Genomic DNA, 19,580 nt, shown 5'->3' with positions numbered 1-19,580 from the left:
ACAGCCTGTCCTCAAAGAGGTTGTAGTTTTCCAAAGGTGCCTCCCACCTTCAAGATACATCATTAGAAGAGGGTTTTGCTAGTCTTTAAACCAGAATATTTTGTTTTGCATCACTGTAAGAGGTGAGTAAGTATATTTAAAGCAGATGCAGTGTTGGTTACATTTTTTATTTTTGCCAGAGTATCCCTTTAACAGCATATGCTTGTACATAGCTACCAAGATTTTGTTAAAATGGCAATGATATGTCATGTAAAGCATGTATTTTCATTTCACAAAAATACTGTGTGCACATCTATAGCTTTGTAACAAATTCAAGTTCAGAATCTGCACTTTCAACAACATATCTCTACTTGTTTTAATGGGCCTTGAGTGAGAAATAGTCAGCGATAACAGTGATTTCTAAAGGTTAAGCTGTGCTTCTTGTTGGTTTCATAACATAGAGTTAAGCAACACTGTTACAAGCTCTTTACTTCTTCGTCCTTCATCTTCAAGAGCCAGACTCTTGAACTGAACTTGGCTGATGGGGTAAAATCAAGTCCCCCCCGTCGCCAACCCGTTCTTTCTCCTCCTTTCTGAAGCAGCCAAGCCCTTATTCGAGTGTCAGACTCTATTATTTAGCATATATAACAGATTCAGGGAGAGAGGAGAAAAAAAAGTGAATTGGCTTAATAGGTTTATGCAAAACAGCCTCCTTTTGAAACGAGTCGTGTGTCATATTAGTCGTCTTTGATGAAACAGTCGTATAAAGAGAAAAAAAAATGGCAAACATACCGGCTTGGCACTCTCCTTCTCACTTTGGAAGGTGCTAGTGTTTGAATGGGAGATGGGGGGAATCGGATGGTGGATGGGGGGGTGGCTTTAAGACAGCTCTTCCTCCAGGGCTGGGTTAATCCCTCTTTCATTTTCAAAATGAGACTTTCCAGCACGTTCTCAGCCTCATGTGCCAGTGTCCTTGTGCCTCACACATCAAAGCCTAATTGACTTGATTGAGTTTGAATTTCAGAGACGTGAAAAGTGCAAGTCCTCCTCACAATGACGCAGGCAGAATGAAGGGGAGCCACATGAAAGGTGCTATTAGTTTAGCGCGCAACTGAAGCTTTAGTGCAAACCTGTCATTAATCTGCAAAGCGGCTAACCATGACAAACGACACTCGAAGAATAACGTAATAATGGAATTCTATAAGGTGCTAACATCATATGGTGCTGTGATTGAAAAATACAGTGTTCAGTAATGAAGAAGTGCGTACGACTGCAGCTCAGGCTGAAAATCAGCTGCAGTGATGAAATCTTCATAACCAGACAGAAATACACAAGATTTACAGTTCAGTACACAACTGACTGTAGAGGTGGGCTTGTTTAGGATTTTTATGTTTCAGAAAAGCCAGAAATTTGTATTGTATACATACTTCACTACTTAATTTTGGCCAAAAAAATTAATACATACTTTATTATGTCCTATCATTCCAAAACTGAACACTGAACCATTAGATTTTTATACTCTTTATATATATAATTATACACAGCATATTGTCAATGTTAAAAAAAACAACAAAATGGTAACTTTAAGTTTAATATAACACCGCTGTCCAACCAAATCTTGTACATACTTGAACACACTTTACTTTTAATGTAAGGCCCAATCCCATTTCACCCCTTGCCCCTACCACTTAGTCCTTAGCCCTCTGTTTTGCGCGTTCACGTCTAGGGGCAGGGTGTCCCAATTTTTGTTGAGCTGGAAGGGCAGGGCGAAGTGTTAGGGCTACATCGCCCTCCAAATGGAAGATTTTGAGAGGCTCATTCCAAATGGAGTGTTATGAGGAAAAAAAAGAAACAGCAAGATGGCTGCGCGAGCGAACAAAAAAAAACACACAAATGTAAGAATTTTCTCCGTTAAAAAATTAAGATAACTATTGTATTACTGTAGCATCTGTATTACTGTAGCTAGCTAAATTTCCCGTTCCACCTTAAACAGTCCAGCAGTATTGACACCTGAAGCACCAGAATGTAACTGCTGCATCATTTAAGGTGGAACGGAAAAAAACCTGGTGAATATCTGACTTCAGGTTCGTATCACCAAAGAATTAGCAGTGGGCGATAATAAATAATTGCCCCCTCTTTGAAGGCATATGATGCCCTAAATGTAACTAAAGCCCAGCAGTGAGATTGCTGCACCTTTCCCTTCTCTGCTATCACTGCAAACTGGCAGGGTCGCCTACAGAGCACCGCTAGTAGCCTGTTAATGAAGTAATGTTTTGTTTTATTTGAGGGTCCCATTTCATAGGGCAAGATTTCAACCATGACCCCTTGTAACAGAGTTACAAAGGGTTAAGTTGACACTCGAAAACAAGGGGTGGGGTAAAAAGAAGAAATGGGATTGGGCCTCAATGGAACCAGAATTTTATCCAAGTCATTCTGGTTTGCTTTTTTTGGGTCCATTCATCATGAAATCTATACATAAATATAAAACTTTATATAACGTTAATGTAATGAGATTTTGTTCCAAGGTGCACTTTTGGAGCACTTCTATTGATCTACTCATCATGAATTTTTACAGAATGTAAAGGACAGCTGCTGCGCTCAAATGATGCAGAAAAATAAAAAAAGAATGAAGATTTTTTTTTTGGATGTTACATCTCTGCACAGTACTGAGAAAGTACCTCAGAAAATTATATTAAAACGCTACTTAACCAGGCAGTAAGCATTTATTTGCACAAAGCACTAATATTAGAATAAATATGAATAACATTATTACAATAAGTATTGAATTTATGCATGTTAATGTGTTATCTTAGTCTTTTCCAAACCTCTCCTCGCGCCAGTCCAGTAATGTTTGTAGATACTATCCAACACTTGGTTTATCTAATCAATCCTTCATTATTTTTTTCCTGTTACAGGTTAGAGGATTCTATTTTCAGATGCTCATCTATAACAAACACTTGAAGGGGGGGACACATACATGCAGTGATCTATAAAAGAAATGCATTTTTCTTTTTTCTTTGGCTCCTGACTCTAGCCATTCAGGTTTAAAATGAGATAACACTGTTATTTTATGCATTCATTCTCAAGTTTTTAAGGTACCCATCACAGAAATAATTGGGTGAACATGAACGCAGGCACGCATGCAAGCTCAAGAAGGAAACGGTTCAAAACCATAAAAACTAGCTTTATCATGGCATAGTCCTAATTTAACGAAAATAATAACAATATAAACATTTGCATACAAATCCCAATCCAAAAACATTGGGACAGAAGGTAAAATGCAAATAAAAACAGGAAAAGGTGACTTATAAATCTACTTTGACCTGTATTTGAACAAAAACGCACAGCTAAAGATTTGTACAACTGAAGAAATTCAAAAAATGTTGCTTTCAAAACTGGATCAGTTTGTGTTTTCAGTCCCCAAATGGTTATTAAACTTTGTTGAAAGGAAAGATGATAAAACACAGTGGTAAACATGCTCCTGTCTCAACTCTTTTGGGATGTGCTGGAGGCTTCAAGGTTAGAATAAGCATATATTTACAAACAACAATGAAGTTCATAAGGTAAAACATCAAATGTTGTGTTTTTGTATCGCTTTCAATGTAATACAGGTCAAACAGAATTTACTAATCACTGCTTTCTGTTTTTAGTAGCATTTCACATACAGTCCAAATTTTTTGAAAGCTTTTTTTTGAAAGCTGGCCTTCCTTATTCTTCAGTGAAATCATTCACATTCATTTTGCAGCACATTATTGGACAATCTTCACTCCATCCAAAAAACAATCTATTAGTTTTAGTTTGGTCCCAGACATGGTACCATGCTCACCAGCATGTTTTCATGTTCAAGGCCAGATAAAACATGCAATTTTACTAACAGATGAGAAGATTATGATTCCTTGCCCAATCACTTTCTGTATTACTAGATTTGTGCAAGCAAAGTCATTCTGCACATACTAATGGTTTTTGTAAATCAGTCCCTGGAGGCCCAGAGGAGTCAGAAGTCGATTAAGGGCAATGTTGCTGCAGAAATCACAGCGGTTAAGATGGAGACTAGCCACCCTGCTATCACATACATGGAGCTACTGCCCTGCACTGTCCTGATTGCCTGTCCATTTCCTCCAGGGGAGAAAAAACTGGCCAGCTTTTCAGAAATAGCATCTATCCCACAGAACATGGAGCCATGGTTATCTCTTTGTGTATCTGCTTCGATCCAGAGTATCAGTGTATACTGATTTAAAACAGGCACTGCAGCCTTGTGTTCAATCTGTGAATCCATTGTCTTCCTGCTTTATCTAACAGCTTAAACAATGGCTGTGCAATAATCGCATTTTTACTGTCATCATGATACGAGTTTCTATAACACAACATTAAGGGCTATGAAAGAGTAACAAAATTCACATCTAATATCAGATCCAGTTACATAGGACATGCATGTCCACAACTCAAAATCAAAAACAGTTATGGTTACTGTCACAACAAACTTGCATCACCAAGAAAAGCATATTAAGGATTTAAATAAATGTAATGTAAATAAAAAAATACACAAATTTCACTGGCAGCTTTGTTATTCATCACTTTCATCTCTGGCGCATCTGTGCATTCATACTCACTTGTAGGAGTGTAAATTTGAGCACAGTAGTTAAACTACATGAAAAATGCTTGATTAGTGGTTAACTGACTAAAAAATATTATGAATATCATCTGTAATGCCAATAATATGAATGCAAATAGAAAATAACAACAATACTAAGAGTTTGTGTGCATGGCGATCCAGTACAAAAGTGGATATATGTATTTTACAAGCACATTGGTATAAACTAGGGGTGCGGGAAAAACTCGATTCTTAGATGCATCGCGATGCCGATGTGAACGATTCTGAATCGATTCATAAATGTCAAAAATCGATTTTCTAAATATTTAATTTATAACACAATGTTGACGGAACGCAAAAGGCGGAACTGGAAGTGGGAAAGTGCAGCGCCCGGACAGTCTGTGGCGGCACATAACAAAAACACAAAAGGATGAGTGAGAAATCCGACCAGATCCCTCTGCATTAAAAGCCAGGTTAGGTCAGGAGTCACAACCCAAATGATAAGAAGAGCCATTATGTCCTTTCAACAAAGTCCAACCACTTTCGCGCTATGCTGCACACTTTGGAGCCGAGATTCAGCATCCAGTCCAATCCCCCCCTAGTGTCTCATATACTGCAAAACTACAGCGTTTAAATACATTGTTTTAGACATCACACTGCTCAATCACACATCAACACATCACTCTAGCATCTTACAAAAAGGAAGATGTTTTGTTTATTTCACATTTTACTCTTTCCAGTCATTTTAATTTTAACACTATAAAGTTTGGTCAGAGGGGTGAGCAGGACACTCACTGCTCAACATCAAACTCCACCTCCAACCACAGCCATTGGCTCACAAGCCACTGAATGCTGTCGTTTCATTGTTCCCTGCAGAAAGTTTTGGATGAACTAGGGCCTCATGTAAATGATATGTAAATGTCACCCTGATAGGCTGGCGCTTGACTTCACGCACTGATTTATCATTTGCACTCAAATCCATGTTTCGTCGTATGAAAGTCTGATCAATCAGCCACAGAGTAGTAGTTTCAGCGTAGCAGATGGTAAAATCTGCACTCTTTTTTACAAAATTTTGGTAAATAAGAGTCATTGTCATTTGTCACTCACAAAAAAACAAGTAAACTAAAACCACAGAATCCCTCCCAAACCACATCACATAAGTACTGATGTTTAAAAATGGTTTGGTGTGACTACAGCTTAATATCTGCAGTTAAATTACTGAAATTCATTAATTCAAACAAAACATATTAGTGCCTTTAAAATGTATAGTATATTTAACAATAACATGATAATAGTGAAAATCAATGCTAGTTAAGCGCACTGAAATTTGCATACAAAACCATCCCTAGTTGGCATGTTACACCTGCACCAAACTGCGCAACATTTGATTTGCTTATAACTTCTTTAAATGCTTTATATTTCTGTCCTGCACTCAGGAGTTCTATATAAAAGGCCGTGAGTAACAACAGAAAACTGGAAGATTTCAACAATAAACAAGCTGTAATTTAAACATGATTACACTGCCTGGTCTTGTCTGAGTCCAAAAAATTTACTCCAGCTTTTAGCTTCAGTTTAAATTAGGAGGTTGAAAATTTTATTCTAATCCATTTATTGTGATCACACTCTTAAATTAATTTGATCATTGATGGACCAGACTGGACATATCTGACAGCGTGCGATGGTGCGGCCAGGTTATCATGGTAGATTAATTTTCAACAAAGTGGGGAAAATAACCTGCAGTTCATGTGTAGTGTGTGAGTGTGTGTGTAACTAATCCTGATCCAGAATTCTGGCAGTGCTTCAGTCAGCGCGTTGTCTAAACTAGGCCAGAGGAAGTCACTCACCTTACTCCTCACCTGCTCTGTCTCTTGTGCAACACACTGGCCCTGCCAGCCCTGTCAGCCTCCATGTGGGTTTTTAGGTTAAAGAAGAGATGCAATGGTCAGGTAGAGTAGACCAGAGACAAGGGCCACACCATATGGACAAAATACACCTGGAGTACCTGGGATCATATAGGTCATCATACAAAAATTAAGTTCAATTAATTAAAACAACTAACAATGTAATTTGCGTGTTTACTCACTATATCTAAGTGTCAGCCACATTAGTGCTTTGTTTAGGCTAATAGCTGAAGAAGCTATCTATGACTCATGAGTGTAGCAATAGAAAGGGTTCCAATTAAGACATTGGAGACCCAGCTGCCCTACGCCCTGACCCGCACCACAGGCCCCTGTGTGATTGCCCCACCTACAAAGCGAGTAGATACAGCACTGACAAATATATTATTATATACTGTGTGATGTTACTTGCTGTATAATAAAACACACTAATAAACCCGTAGTGTGTGACGTAGTTAATAGTTGGCCTGCATTATTTTGACCAAAGCTATTTACAGTTGTTGGAATCCCTTGTATTCATCAAAACACCCACAGAAACACATCTGGAATGTCTGAGATTTGGTCAAGATGTTCATAATATGCCTAATATAAAATGTGATCGGTTAGAGGCCTTCTGTGACAGTATCACAAAGTCCAAAAAGTAACAGATGACATGAGACTGCTTCTGTTATACTGTGGAATTAGCAGAACTGGTGTGTTCAACGGCTCGCGGCCATTGCAGGCATGCAGACATGTACAGCACTGTGCAAAATTCAGTGACCACTGTTAATTTATTTCATTTCCAGTTTCCAGTACAGGCAATAATTATTTTTTAGCAACAGAAAAAAAAACACAAATAGAAAAATACAAAGACGCCTCAACAACTGTATATAAATATAAAATCAAATGTGTCATTACTTAATTACAGCTTCCATTAGTTTCAGGACACTTGCTTTCAGTTCTTTGAAGAAATCTGAAGGATTTTTCTACACCTCCAAAGTTCAGTCCTAGAGGTTGGTTTCATTTTCTGCCTGTCACAATCCAAGTAACAAGTTCAATCATGTTGAGGTCTGGACTCTAGGTTGGTCAGTCCATTGTTCTGAGAGATTTTTTTTGCTGATTTTTGTCTTTTTTGTCTATTTCCTTTTCTCAGTAAATGCTTCTTGATAAAAATTAAATAAATGAAATGTGGTTTCTGACTTTTGCAGAGTACTGCAGATGTTGTTTTGAGCACATGCTAATGTTTTTTTATATTGATGATTGGCTTTTAATGTAAACAAATGGTAACATCTATGAGCATTCAACAGACATGTTTCCAAAAAAAGCAATTCAATATTAGATTTATTTAATGTAAATTTAGCATCATGTCAGTTGGGAGGGCAATGAAGGAGCCTTGTTTCTATGCACACATTAGGGCTGTACAATACTGAAATTATACAGTATTGTGATTATACAGCTACAGCAATATGTCTTACGTAATCTACTGAAAACATCACTAGCAGAACAATGACTGATGGTTTTGAGGCTCATTTGCATGATGCAGTCTTCTGCAGTATCAGTACTGCACATGCTTATTGCAGCAACAAACAAACCTAGCAAGTATTTTATGCATACAAACTTGTTTCTGTACTATACGTCCTCTGTGAAGGCACAATAAAGGTTCAAGCATAAGCTCTGTCCTAGCCAGCGCTCACTTACATCAGCCCTGAGAATAAAATCTCATGTATTTGCCTAGAATGGCCTTCCCTGCCTTGGGATGGCTCTCATGTGCTGTTACTCACTGAACTGCATAGGGAGCCTTCATTAGAAACATAATAGAGCTCCAGAAATTCCACAAGTGACTTATAACTTTAATCAGACTAAAAACGAACCATCATAATGGAAATAATGGAGGCATAATGAGTACCAAGCCCAGATGAAAAAATTCAACATCACTTATGACAAATAATCTCCATGTCAGTAGCACTCCAATCTATTCACCAAATGCTAGCAGGAAACTTATGCATTATAAATTTCCATCCATAATGCAGGCACTCGTGTAGCACAGCACGAGGCGTAGAAATTCCAAATCTTACATTCCCAGCCTTTATTTTGTTTAACAAAACAATGAGTCATGCACCAATGACCATCTACTTATCTCAGAAAGCCTTCAGCTTCAGCATGCAAGTCTTCTGCAGAGCGATTTATTTGTAAAAATGTTTTCATTTTAGACAATTACAAAAATTGCGCACTCTGTTTTATGCAGACCGCCTGTTTTAACTCAATCAGTCAAGCTGGTCAAATGATCTGAAGGAAGTGTGAAAGAGAATCTGAAGGGAAAGGGAGGGAAAAAAAGAATCGTCTCCCAGTCCTTGCCACCCGGGGAGGAGAAAACAATGTGAAGAAAGTCATTTTGAACAATTTTTTTCCGATGCTACCAAGCCATTAAGCAAAGGCAACAGTTTTGAAAGAGAATCAAATCTCAACGGCACATCATAAGCTCTACTTCACAAAGGTCACAGAAAGACACTTGGCCATATCAAGAGAGGAAAATTACTACTGCGGACCCCTATTAAAACTGGCTATATGGATTTTTATCTGCACAATTGAGCTAGGTGAGGGAGAGTTTGACATTTCGTCTCTGGGAGTGCTGTGAGATTCCATCACACTGCCTGTGTGCCTCAACCTCCCGACACTGAGAGATACATGAAGAGAATGAGATGTGCCAGTCTGATGTGTTCTTCATATACTGAGTTAGACTGTGCATACCCACGGGAACTGAAGCCACGCTCTATTTCTGCTGCGCCATCTCTTCTGTTGTAACCTTGACCCAGTTTGCTAATTTGTTTTATTGCTAGATTAGCACACATCTGTGTGTCTAATACAATTAGTAGGGTAGTTGTGGTTTCATACACCTACTGACCTATGGTCAAATGTGTTCTATTGTAGTAACTATTATGAGAAAGTTTTACTGAACTTTGATAAATATTCCATTCAACCTAATATATTTAGGTCCAATTTTAAATTCACTGCATAGCATTAAGTTTCCTGTTCAAAATGCTTTGTTAGCAAGCTGGACAAGAGCAAGTTTAGGAGGAGCCTGGCCACTTCCTATTTCTCCCATTATACCAAAAAAGACTGCAAAACACTACAACGCACCCGTAAGCGAGTCCTCAATGAATGGGGGGTGAACGGAACTTAACAGCTAATAATGAAAAATAAAAAATGTTATCAATTTATGTGGGAACTTCCTTTAATTTTAGGAAGTAGAAGAATGTATTCCACTAAAATATCAAAGAAACTCACCAGTAGCTTTCCACTTTTCTACAGCAAAAGAGTTTTTTTCAGTAGCATTACCGCTTCAGAGCGCTGACTGGTCGGTCAACTGATCAGCTCGTTAGCTGAGTGAAGCTGTTTGTGCTCATTAATGTCATGAATGTACATGAGGCGAGGTTAGAAAGTCTTGTAACTGGTGTTCAAAAGTGGTAAAAAATATCACATCAGTGTTGAAATATTCTGTGCTGAGAAAATTAGCATAAAAATCATTAAGCATTTATAGCTATGATGTTGCACAAAAACTCCATGTGAAACCATTAATTTCTGGAACGAAGGCTGGACAAGGACATTTGCCATTATGCTAACGTTAGCTCGATTCAACGAAAAACACTACACCAAATACTACCTACATGACCTTTCACACACATAGAAAATAACCTTCATTTGACATCAATGGCTTTATACGGATTGAATTAGTTTATCAGGGTGACATCTTTGATACCGCAACCTGGATAGCATTAAGATTACCACTAGCGAGTTTCTAGTGGGTTGTATTTTCTACAAACCCAGATGCAGAAAACCCACATACGGTCATATACGCATAGAAAACTACATGTTGATGATACTGTGAAAATAAAGTAATGCTTTATACCTGCAGCTGGGATCTTTCCTGATTAATTTGTTTTCTTTCTCCCCTAGCTAATGCTCTCCCAGCGTAGAGAAGATGGGGACCAAGTTATACCAACCAGGCCAAGAAAACAGTTGAATGATTCTTCAGAAGCATCCATCATTTCACTATTTGGGAAAAGATTAATATGGATACATGTGCAAGGAGACCAGATATGGTGAGTAGCAGCGGCCTTTTTTCCAACATAAGGTGACATGAGCAGTTGGGAAATTATGAAGATGTGTTTTTAGGCCGGACTAAAATAATCAGACCACCGCTGCTAAGAACACGGACATGGCTGATCTGGACAGAATCAACAAGTGGCCCTTGTAAAAGAGGAAATTATCGCAGGATATGATGTCTAATAATGCCCTTAGTTTCCATAGTTTGAGTCATGAGCTACAGTTTCTCATTAGGTTCATTAGGATGTTTGCTAACGTTCTGTAAAGCTTGTCCAATCTTCTAACAGTTGCTATAAGAATGCATTTGTAGGCAAAGTATGGATAGATCAACTGAAGTGAACAAAGTGGGGATTACAATGACTTCAAATGAAAGTTCTGTGCAGCGTGTTCTATAAGACTTAACAACCCCAGTTTATTTCCACAATAAATAAGTGGCTGAAATGCAGCAGTTGCGTAACAGATGCTAATGTTAGCACGAAGACAAGTTCAGAGACTTAAGCTCCCAAAAGGGCCCTAAAAACACTGGGAAAAACACATAACGTAAAGATGATTTTAATGTTTCTCACTCACAGGAAAGCTATATCATTTCAATTCTCCTAACTAATACCTTTGAGGAAAATGCATAATGTGGCATGACTGAATTACCAAAAATAATAAATAAAAACATAAATAATTAGCATCTAATCGGATTAGCATGCTTTACCTGACCTGAAATCAAGATAAGCCAAACGGGGTGCTAATATGAAAGCACTGAGGCGGTTATTGTGAAGTGATACAATGAGGTGAATGCTTCTCACAGCAGGCGTACACACACACACATAAATACACACGCACACACATTTTAATCCAGCCTAGCTCTAATGAGGTCACCACTCAGCTGTGGGCTAGCGTCATGGCAGATTGGCTTGCCAAGGATTTGATGCTGTTGCAGAAATCCTAAAGGTTGGTCTGGTGGGGATTAAAACACACAATATGCACACATCCACCCAAATTTGTATTCCCATCTTTGTGGGGTATTTCTATTGACGTCTGTAAGATTGTAGCTAAATGCTGCTGCGCTAAAAGCAGAGCGACTTGGACTAGAGTCACACCTACATAAAATCAAAAGAATGAGATTGAACAACTTGAAACTGTTGGCTAGCACATAGCTTGCATAGCAAGTACACTCATTTTAGCTAGCGCACCAGCTATTATAGCTGCAGCTGTCAGCTAATCTAGCTAAAGTTTGACCAAGTTACAGATCGCATTAAGTCTTGAAAACGTACTTAAATTTCATCTAGATTAGTTATTATGCTAGCTAGCTAGTTTACATGCTGTAAATAAACAGACTAATCAAATGTTTCAAGCTGTTTCCTTCAAACATTGCATTTGCTGCATGTAGTGCTTCAGTTCTGTCCTTCAGAATGATGGCTTTTCTATAATGAAAGACTTGTTGTTTGAAACTGTCCATTCTAAAAGATTATCTAGTAGACGTTTGCTTTTGTACAATGCAATACCTGCAGCTAATAAAGACTCAAGACTCAACTTGCACTCATACCCAGAGGCTTGAGGCTCAGCCTTGCATGATAAATACTCAAGAATCACGACAAACTCAGACCCTAGGAAATCTTTACACAAACTGACTTGAAGCTACAAGTAACCCAACCCTAACTTACATTTACACAAAAAAACATTACTCCATCACAAGTCTGTATTTCTGTATTTCTATCTTTATGGGATTTTCCACTGACTACTGCATTGCTGTAGCTAAATGCTGGTAACCCTGATGTTCTCTTTAGCTCAGTAACCACAAGGAAACCTTTAAGCTCATTTTCTTTTTTTAGATACAACCTACATCTTTGTATAAAAAAGAGAAAAGACCCATGTGACTAGTGGGGACTAGTCAGGTGGGGCCGACGTGATACGTGTACATGCACAAGCGAACGCTGTAATGTCCAGAGTAACATTACAATCATTTAGCTCAAATACAAATCTGATAGCTTGTCTTTTTCCAAACGTAGCTGCCAATTCTTACCACATACATGTACCCTGGTTGTATTGTCACAACTGTGAATGACAGAAGTCACATACAAGCATTAGTAACTCATTGTCAACCAGCCCAAATCTTCTAAAGTTGAAGTATAGTCTGGTTTAATGGAAGTGTTTTCCCTTGCAAAAGGTAATGTCATTTTAACCTCGTGTAATGTGTTCTTTTGAGGGGGAGGGTGCCATGCTAACTTACGTTACATCCTTTGGGTAATGACAGGCTTATCGTTCATTGGACAGCACTGATGAGCACCACTTACTTTAAGCTCCGCTTTTATGAGGCATTGGATTGGTTTAGAAATTTCACTTAGTTTGTTTCCATCCTAGTAAGTCTATATTCCCACTCAAATGTAGTGCAGAATTTCCACAGATCTTACGAGATTACAAGATTACAGCTGGGGACCAGCCAAATGTCTCCAAAATGACAAAACATGTCATGTTTTCACATGCACACACACACACACACACATCAGTCTGCATCTGTGGACCTTACCTGTGTTGGTACGGTATGTCCCAGTGTGCCCTGGGGGAAGGGGTTCCCCCTGACTCTGACTCAGGCTTCTCATCTGTGCTTTCTGGTAGACCCTGTCCTCATAGATGGGCTCAATGTGGTGCTCGGGGGACTGCAGGGGCCTCAGCTCAGGGCCCAGGTGGCTGTGCTGGCTGCTGTACGAGCCCCGAGATCCTGCCAGGGGAAAGGAATGTGTCAGTAACTAGAACAGACCGACACTGCTGCAGTCTCAGTTGCAGCAGAATGGGTTACTGTGGCCTATTTTGCAAACAGCATGCGATCAGGCCAATATGTATGAGGCGTCTAAGTGAACTAGGGTCACCTCCTCTGGAATATATCTGAATATGACATTTCAGTAACAATATCCATTAGAATAGAACGAACAAGCACTGCTACAAAATCCTTCGCTGAGAACTTTTATATATGAAGCAGTAAAATCAAATAAGAGATAAGAACAACGGCCAACATCAAAGACTGGTCAGTGATCTTATCTCCTATTTGGCCTTGTTGATTTATACAGTTCTATTTATTTTTATACCGTATCTGGTACTGTGAGTTTTCCAGATGATGTCACCAGTCAGAGTGCTCGAAAGGGGTGGAAATGATCAGCAGCTAATATCTCTTTTCACTCTGCCTCTCAATAAAGTGAGCATGGAAGGGTTCTCTGGAGAGCAGTGAGCAGATGAGAGTGAGGTGAAGCGCTTGAACCCCACACACTGAGAAAGGTAGAGGGAATGGCATTACCATTCAACTCACACAACCACAAACTGCTCATCTCAGGCCTGCAAAAACCACACACACACAAACCCACACACGTACAAACACATATGCAAATTAGGGCCGTCCCTGACTCAGGGTCTTAATACCAAAGACTAAGAGGTGATAACTCTTAGCATTTTGGTTTATTAGGAAATTATAGCTTACATCTTGTATCATACTGGTTAACCATGATGTTATAACTTATGGCATCTTAATTAATTAAAAGACTACAACTTACAACTTATAGCATATGGATCAATCAAGAAGCTATAACTGACAGCTTATAGCATACCGCTTAATTAAAAGAATATAACATATAGCTTATGATATATCTGTTAATAGAGAGGTTATAACTTATCGTACTGATTCATTAAGAGTTCAGAGCATATTGCTAACAGTATATAGGTTTATTAAGAGGTTCTAACTTATACTGATTAACTGAGCGTATTAATTAAGAGCATGTAGCTCGTAACTTATAGCATATTGGTTAATTAAAAGGCTATAACTCATAGCATATTGGTTAATTATGAGGTTATAAGTTATAGCTTGTGGAATTCTGGTTAATTAAGAGGGTTTACCTTATAGCTTATATTTGTTAATTAAGTGGTTATTTCATAACTTTTAGCATATTGACTAATCAAAAGGCTGCAGTGTATAGCTTAAAGTATATTGGTTAATTAAGAGGTTATATAACATATCATACTGATTAATTGAGAGACTTTAGCTTACAGCATATGTGTTAAGTAAGAGACTTGAGCTTATAGAATACTGGTTAATTAAGAGGCTACAGCATGTAGCTCATAAAAACCCTTAGCATAATCAAGTACTAAGTTTAAAAAAGCTAACAAATGGTTTTATACTAGGTATTGTCCAAGCCAAGAACCACTGAGGAACCTTTATTGTTAACAGTACATGCACAGTACACAACATTTTGATATGTGCAGCTGCTCGGTAGTGAGTCTAGGACTGCAAATGAACGAAGAAAACAACTTTCTGAAACAGATGCAGGTGTAACTTCAAGTGTCGACAGTGAGATTCTCAGCGCAGTGACAATACAAAACAGGACCAACCATACACAGCCTAAAATCCACCCCACCTGCCAGGCTATGATGTGTATTGTGTGCATATTATAATGCGAATAACTTGCAGCAAGAAACTGAGGCTGTGTTTGGCTCTCTGCTCTGCAGAAGGCTCCATCAGCGCAGCTGCCGCTTTCCTGGCATAATGCAATTGTATAAATGTTCAGACAATGAGAAGCCGCAGTTAGAGTGGGCTCTCCCTGTAATCACCTTATCAGTGTCAGCCAGGCGACTGCATTCACTCCTTAACCCCATCCATTCCTCCAGGGCTGAGGGAGAGATCCTCAGGGATACGTGCAAAACTCACAGAAAAACACCTCTCATCCTCCGCTCTCCTGCCTAAAAGGTTCCACTCTGTGCATGCTGCTGCTTTTGAACTGCGAAAGAGCCTCAGCGAGTGTGCCAGTCAGCCAGTCAAAGAAATGCTCAAAGCATGTTGGGAAGCCCTCCTGAGCTGCTGACATGAATGCTTAACACGGACAAAAGAGTCGGGATAGTGATACGGTGGCACATGCGCTGAAAACAAATCAGGCAAAAGGAAGACTCCAAGACAGACACACAGACAGAAAGGGAGACAGAGAAGCAGACAGACATGCACTAGCTTTCAAAAATTTGGAATCACTTGTCATATAAACAGTTGTTATTTTATTCAATGATAAAGTTGTAGATAAAATATTATAAATTAGACGCAAGAAGGCGTTTGGTAACATTTCATTTGAAAGCTACCTACATAGAGACTTCACAACTCATGCTTAAGCACTGAATAATGTTTTTAAAAAGCAATACTTTTGTATTTAAGAACAGTTTGTCAGTACAAGATGACATAAGATGCTTTATTAAGTAAATGGCATTATGTATGTAATGTAATGATCCACAAACTTTGTGATACGATACATATGGTCATTTCTGCATCACAGCGCATTTTCGATACAGAATCAGAAAAGAAATGCTAACATTAAATTTAATTTTTTTGTATTTCTTCATTTTGGTAATTTTTGGTAATTTTGTTTTTTGTTTTTTTTTACAGTAGCTCAATCACTTCCAGCAAAAATCAGAATCCACAACCGAATAGAGTTGGACTCTGAAACCGAATAAAGGTGGACTCTTTAACCGAGTAGAGGTGGACTCTATAAATTAATAGAGGTGGTATTAGAATGGGTATCTGATCCTCTCATTAAGCAACATCAGCACTCTGTCACCATTCATTCTAGCAGTCTTTGTCTATCAACATTGTACTCGATTGAGTAACATTTACATTTCAAAAAGCCTGGCTAATCAACATCCAAGGGAAGCTAACCAAACCAGTTCCAGTTCCAAGAGCTGCACAATACAGTTTTTTTTATGTTTGTGGTTTATAACTTATAGGAATATACAAACATGGTATGTAAAATGGATATAATCTGATAGCTCATCACATCATGTGACATCTGCCATGATATGTTTATAGAATGGTTATGCCAATGTTATGTAGCAGAGTTCAAGTAAAGTGTTGTTTAATAATCTTTGACCATTATGTTGCTTGGCAACCACAGCCAGTTAATAAGCTACTTTTGCTGGTTGGAAAATTTGTTCACTGGGGAGAAGAGTAAATACTGAAAACTAAAAAAACTAAAATATATTGCTTTGTAATAATAAATGACATCCGTCTTCTTTTCACATTTCTGTAAAAACAGCATGATTATTCACAGTATTCAAGTACATCATTAAGAAAAACCTGTCACAATTTTGATAGGCAAGTTTTTACTCAGACTGTGCTCTGATAGAGCCGGTCTCATCACTGTTGCTGCAGCTACAACCCTGCAGGTGGATGAAGACCCAAAGCAAAATAGACCAGAATGACCATGAAAAACATGTGGACACTTTAGATAAAAGTCTCCAGAAAGCACTATGGGAAGAAGATAGATTGGTGGGCTGCGTTCATATAGTCTGCATATCTCCAGAGTTCAGAAAATGTGTGAGATTTTACAAAAAACTAATAAAAGTGGCTACCAAAATTGCTAAATCTCTTAAATAATAAACTCATACATATATATGAAGCTGAAGAAAGCTTCTTATTTAAACTTTCCAGTCCACCTTAAATGGTGCTGCAGTTACATAGAGGAGACGTAAAACGAATTTCAAACAAGAAGCTGGTGGATACAAAGCTAACACCAGCTTATCTCAATGAATGTGTCCTTAATCAACAAATACCTTAAACTTTGGCTTGGAAATGTTTAATGAGCAGCTAACGAGCAGCAGAGAGAGCTGTAATCAGACACTGGATCTGCTGAACTGCTGAATGCATCTCACCAGCTGATCTAATGCTGCGTCCTAAACAACACACTTCTGTACTTTGTGTACTCTACTAATAAGTGCACTTCTAATGGTATATGCAATAAATCAAATCAAATACATCAATTAAATATATGGGTCATTCTACAGAAACATCCACTTTTCTATCTCTTGATAAGTGTCACTGGTGTTACACATAAGAAAGGTAACACCAGTGACATTTTTAATGAAAAATGCATTTTACAAAACGGCTGCTCCACAGCATCCGACCACGTTATCAATCATGGAATAACCACTAAAATATGTAATATAATCCATCTGTATTCTATTTTTTCACAATTATCTAAGAATAAAGTCGGTCACACAGGTGACTTCAACTAAAAGCTTCATATGAAATCAGAAAAATGAGAAAATTTCTGATAACTGAAAAGACACAGTGGACTTGTGCTTTTCTTCATAGATCTTCAGAAAAAAGGTAAAAGGAAGTCAAGTGATGTCATCAGTGTGATTTTAATTTCAAAATTAAGAGATTGTTTTTTCCTTTATGTCATTTAATTCATATATTCCATAGTCATGTATAGATCATTGTAGTTAAAATGTGTTTTGTCTTTAAAATATGGCCTTACCCTTTACACATGACTGTGGGGACAAGCACTTTTGTGGTGCTTGGAATTCTAGATAACTGATTTTAAAACCAATACTGCTACATTGATGGCTCAAGAAGGTGCAATTGTTAAAATAACATTGTTTTATTTTAAAATATAAATAAATTGTAACCCTAACATGTTTCTGAAGTGTAACATATCTGTAAATGCTAGGGACACAAAAATGGATGATTCTGTAGAATGACCCATATAACACTCAAATATATTTTGGATAATATATATCAAAATAGATTTTAAACAGAGATTTCCAGGAAAAAACAAAGACGTCTTTTACTGCATTTGCTAGATTGGTAAATTACTTTATTGCCACTGCACTGCTGAATGAACTTGAGCAGTGCAACTGTGAAACGTCAGTGAAGTGAACTGTGGTCCTTTGCAGTGACCGTTTTGTTTATTTCTGCTATCAGTGTGCATGACGTACATCAGTGCTAGAGTACGAATCTAAGACACCTTATGCAAATCAGTCCAACAGTGTTATCGCATCCTGATGATGACAAAATATGAATATGATATATAAAACGTAAACTACAAGAACACAGTCGTCAGTTCAGCAAGTTGTCATCCTTCTCCTATATAACATAGTTAGGGTTATCTGTGTGGCCAACCAGCACAGCAAATCACGAGCAATTTGGAAAAAAGGAGGCAACAGAATATATCTTTTTCCCCTTTTTCGCCATTTCAAACCAGTAATTACCACCTCTGATACTGTCTGCTAGCTCATGTACAAGGTTTTATCGTTATATTAGTGCAATGGTGAATGGTGAATGTTGAGGCGGCTGAAACTAGGGGTTGTTTTTGTACTCTTTAATAACAAACGTAATTATATATGGAACATTGGGGAATTTTGTCACATTGTATTTTGTTGATGTTTATTATTTAACAATAAGAAACTGGAAGCTGTGCGATGCTTAAACATGGTAAAATCACTGTAACACATGGCTTCTTGTGGCTTTGTGGTTTACTGTAATTATCTAGTTAAATAAATGTCGTATCAAGTTATCTTCCTTGAGATTTTATCAGCACTATTCAAATATAACTCATTTTGGATTTTAATTTTATTCTCAATGTTGTATGGAATCATTTAAATGTTCCCACAAATAATTTGAAATCAGTAAACTTGTCAGGGTACGTATTAGAGCCATTTTATATAGGAATCTGCAACAAAAAGGGTATTATATTACTGAAAAAAGTGAATCCAAACTTTTGAAGAGTGTTGAAACTTTTGAATAGTAGAAATAAACAAATTTTACAGAAATGACTAAGAAAACTCTTCTTAGCACATTCTTGGAGTGGAGCTCTGCCTAGCAGCTTTTTCTTTTTTCTTTTTTTATATGTCTATTTGGAAGCTAAGCACTTTTGTCCAGGTGGAGGATTTGGGCTGACAGGCTGCTGTTTCCCATGCAGTTACCTGCGTTTGCTAACACAACTTTCCCTGAAGGCAGATTCCCTCAGAGGCCGTGGGAGGCATGCACAATGCCAGCGCAGCCTCACGCTACTATTCACATCATGATGAAACACCAAGATGTGAAAAAGCAATTCACAATGCTCTCACAAGTGTGGGGATACAGGCTGTATAAATGCTCCATATTCATGAGAACATACATGGGTATGCTTAAAGCAGTCCTGTACTTACTTACTTGCCACTGGCCTGCACAATATTTATATCTGATACTGAGAAAACTTTATGGTGAAAAATAAAACTTCACTGCGGTTGGCCTA

General features: G+C 38.0%; 1 protein-coding gene across 1 annotated transcript in view; it reads right to left on the bottom strand.

Moving 5' to 3' along the window:
* ctnnd2a (catenin (cadherin-associated protein), delta 2a) overlaps nt 1–19,580 on the bottom strand; it is a 547,011-nt gene that overhangs the window by 242,395 nt on the left and 285,036 nt on the right. The window contains exon 8 of the mRNA XM_036558377.1: nt 13,070–13,261. Within this exon, the coding sequence (XP_036414270.1) occupies nt 13,070–13,261 (192 nt within the window). The remainder of the gene's footprint in view (nt 1–13,069; nt 13,262–19,580) is intronic.

Source organism: Colossoma macropomum, unplaced genomic scaffold (assembly GCF_904425465.1).
Source record: "Colossoma macropomum unplaced genomic scaffold, Colossoma_macropomum, whole genome shotgun sequence".
Classification (NCBI taxonomy): Eukaryota; Metazoa; Chordata; class Actinopteri; order Characiformes; family Serrasalmidae; genus Colossoma; species Colossoma macropomum.
The sequence above is the reverse complement of the archived record's forward strand: the minus strand, read 5'-3'. Positions and strand labels throughout refer to the sequence as shown.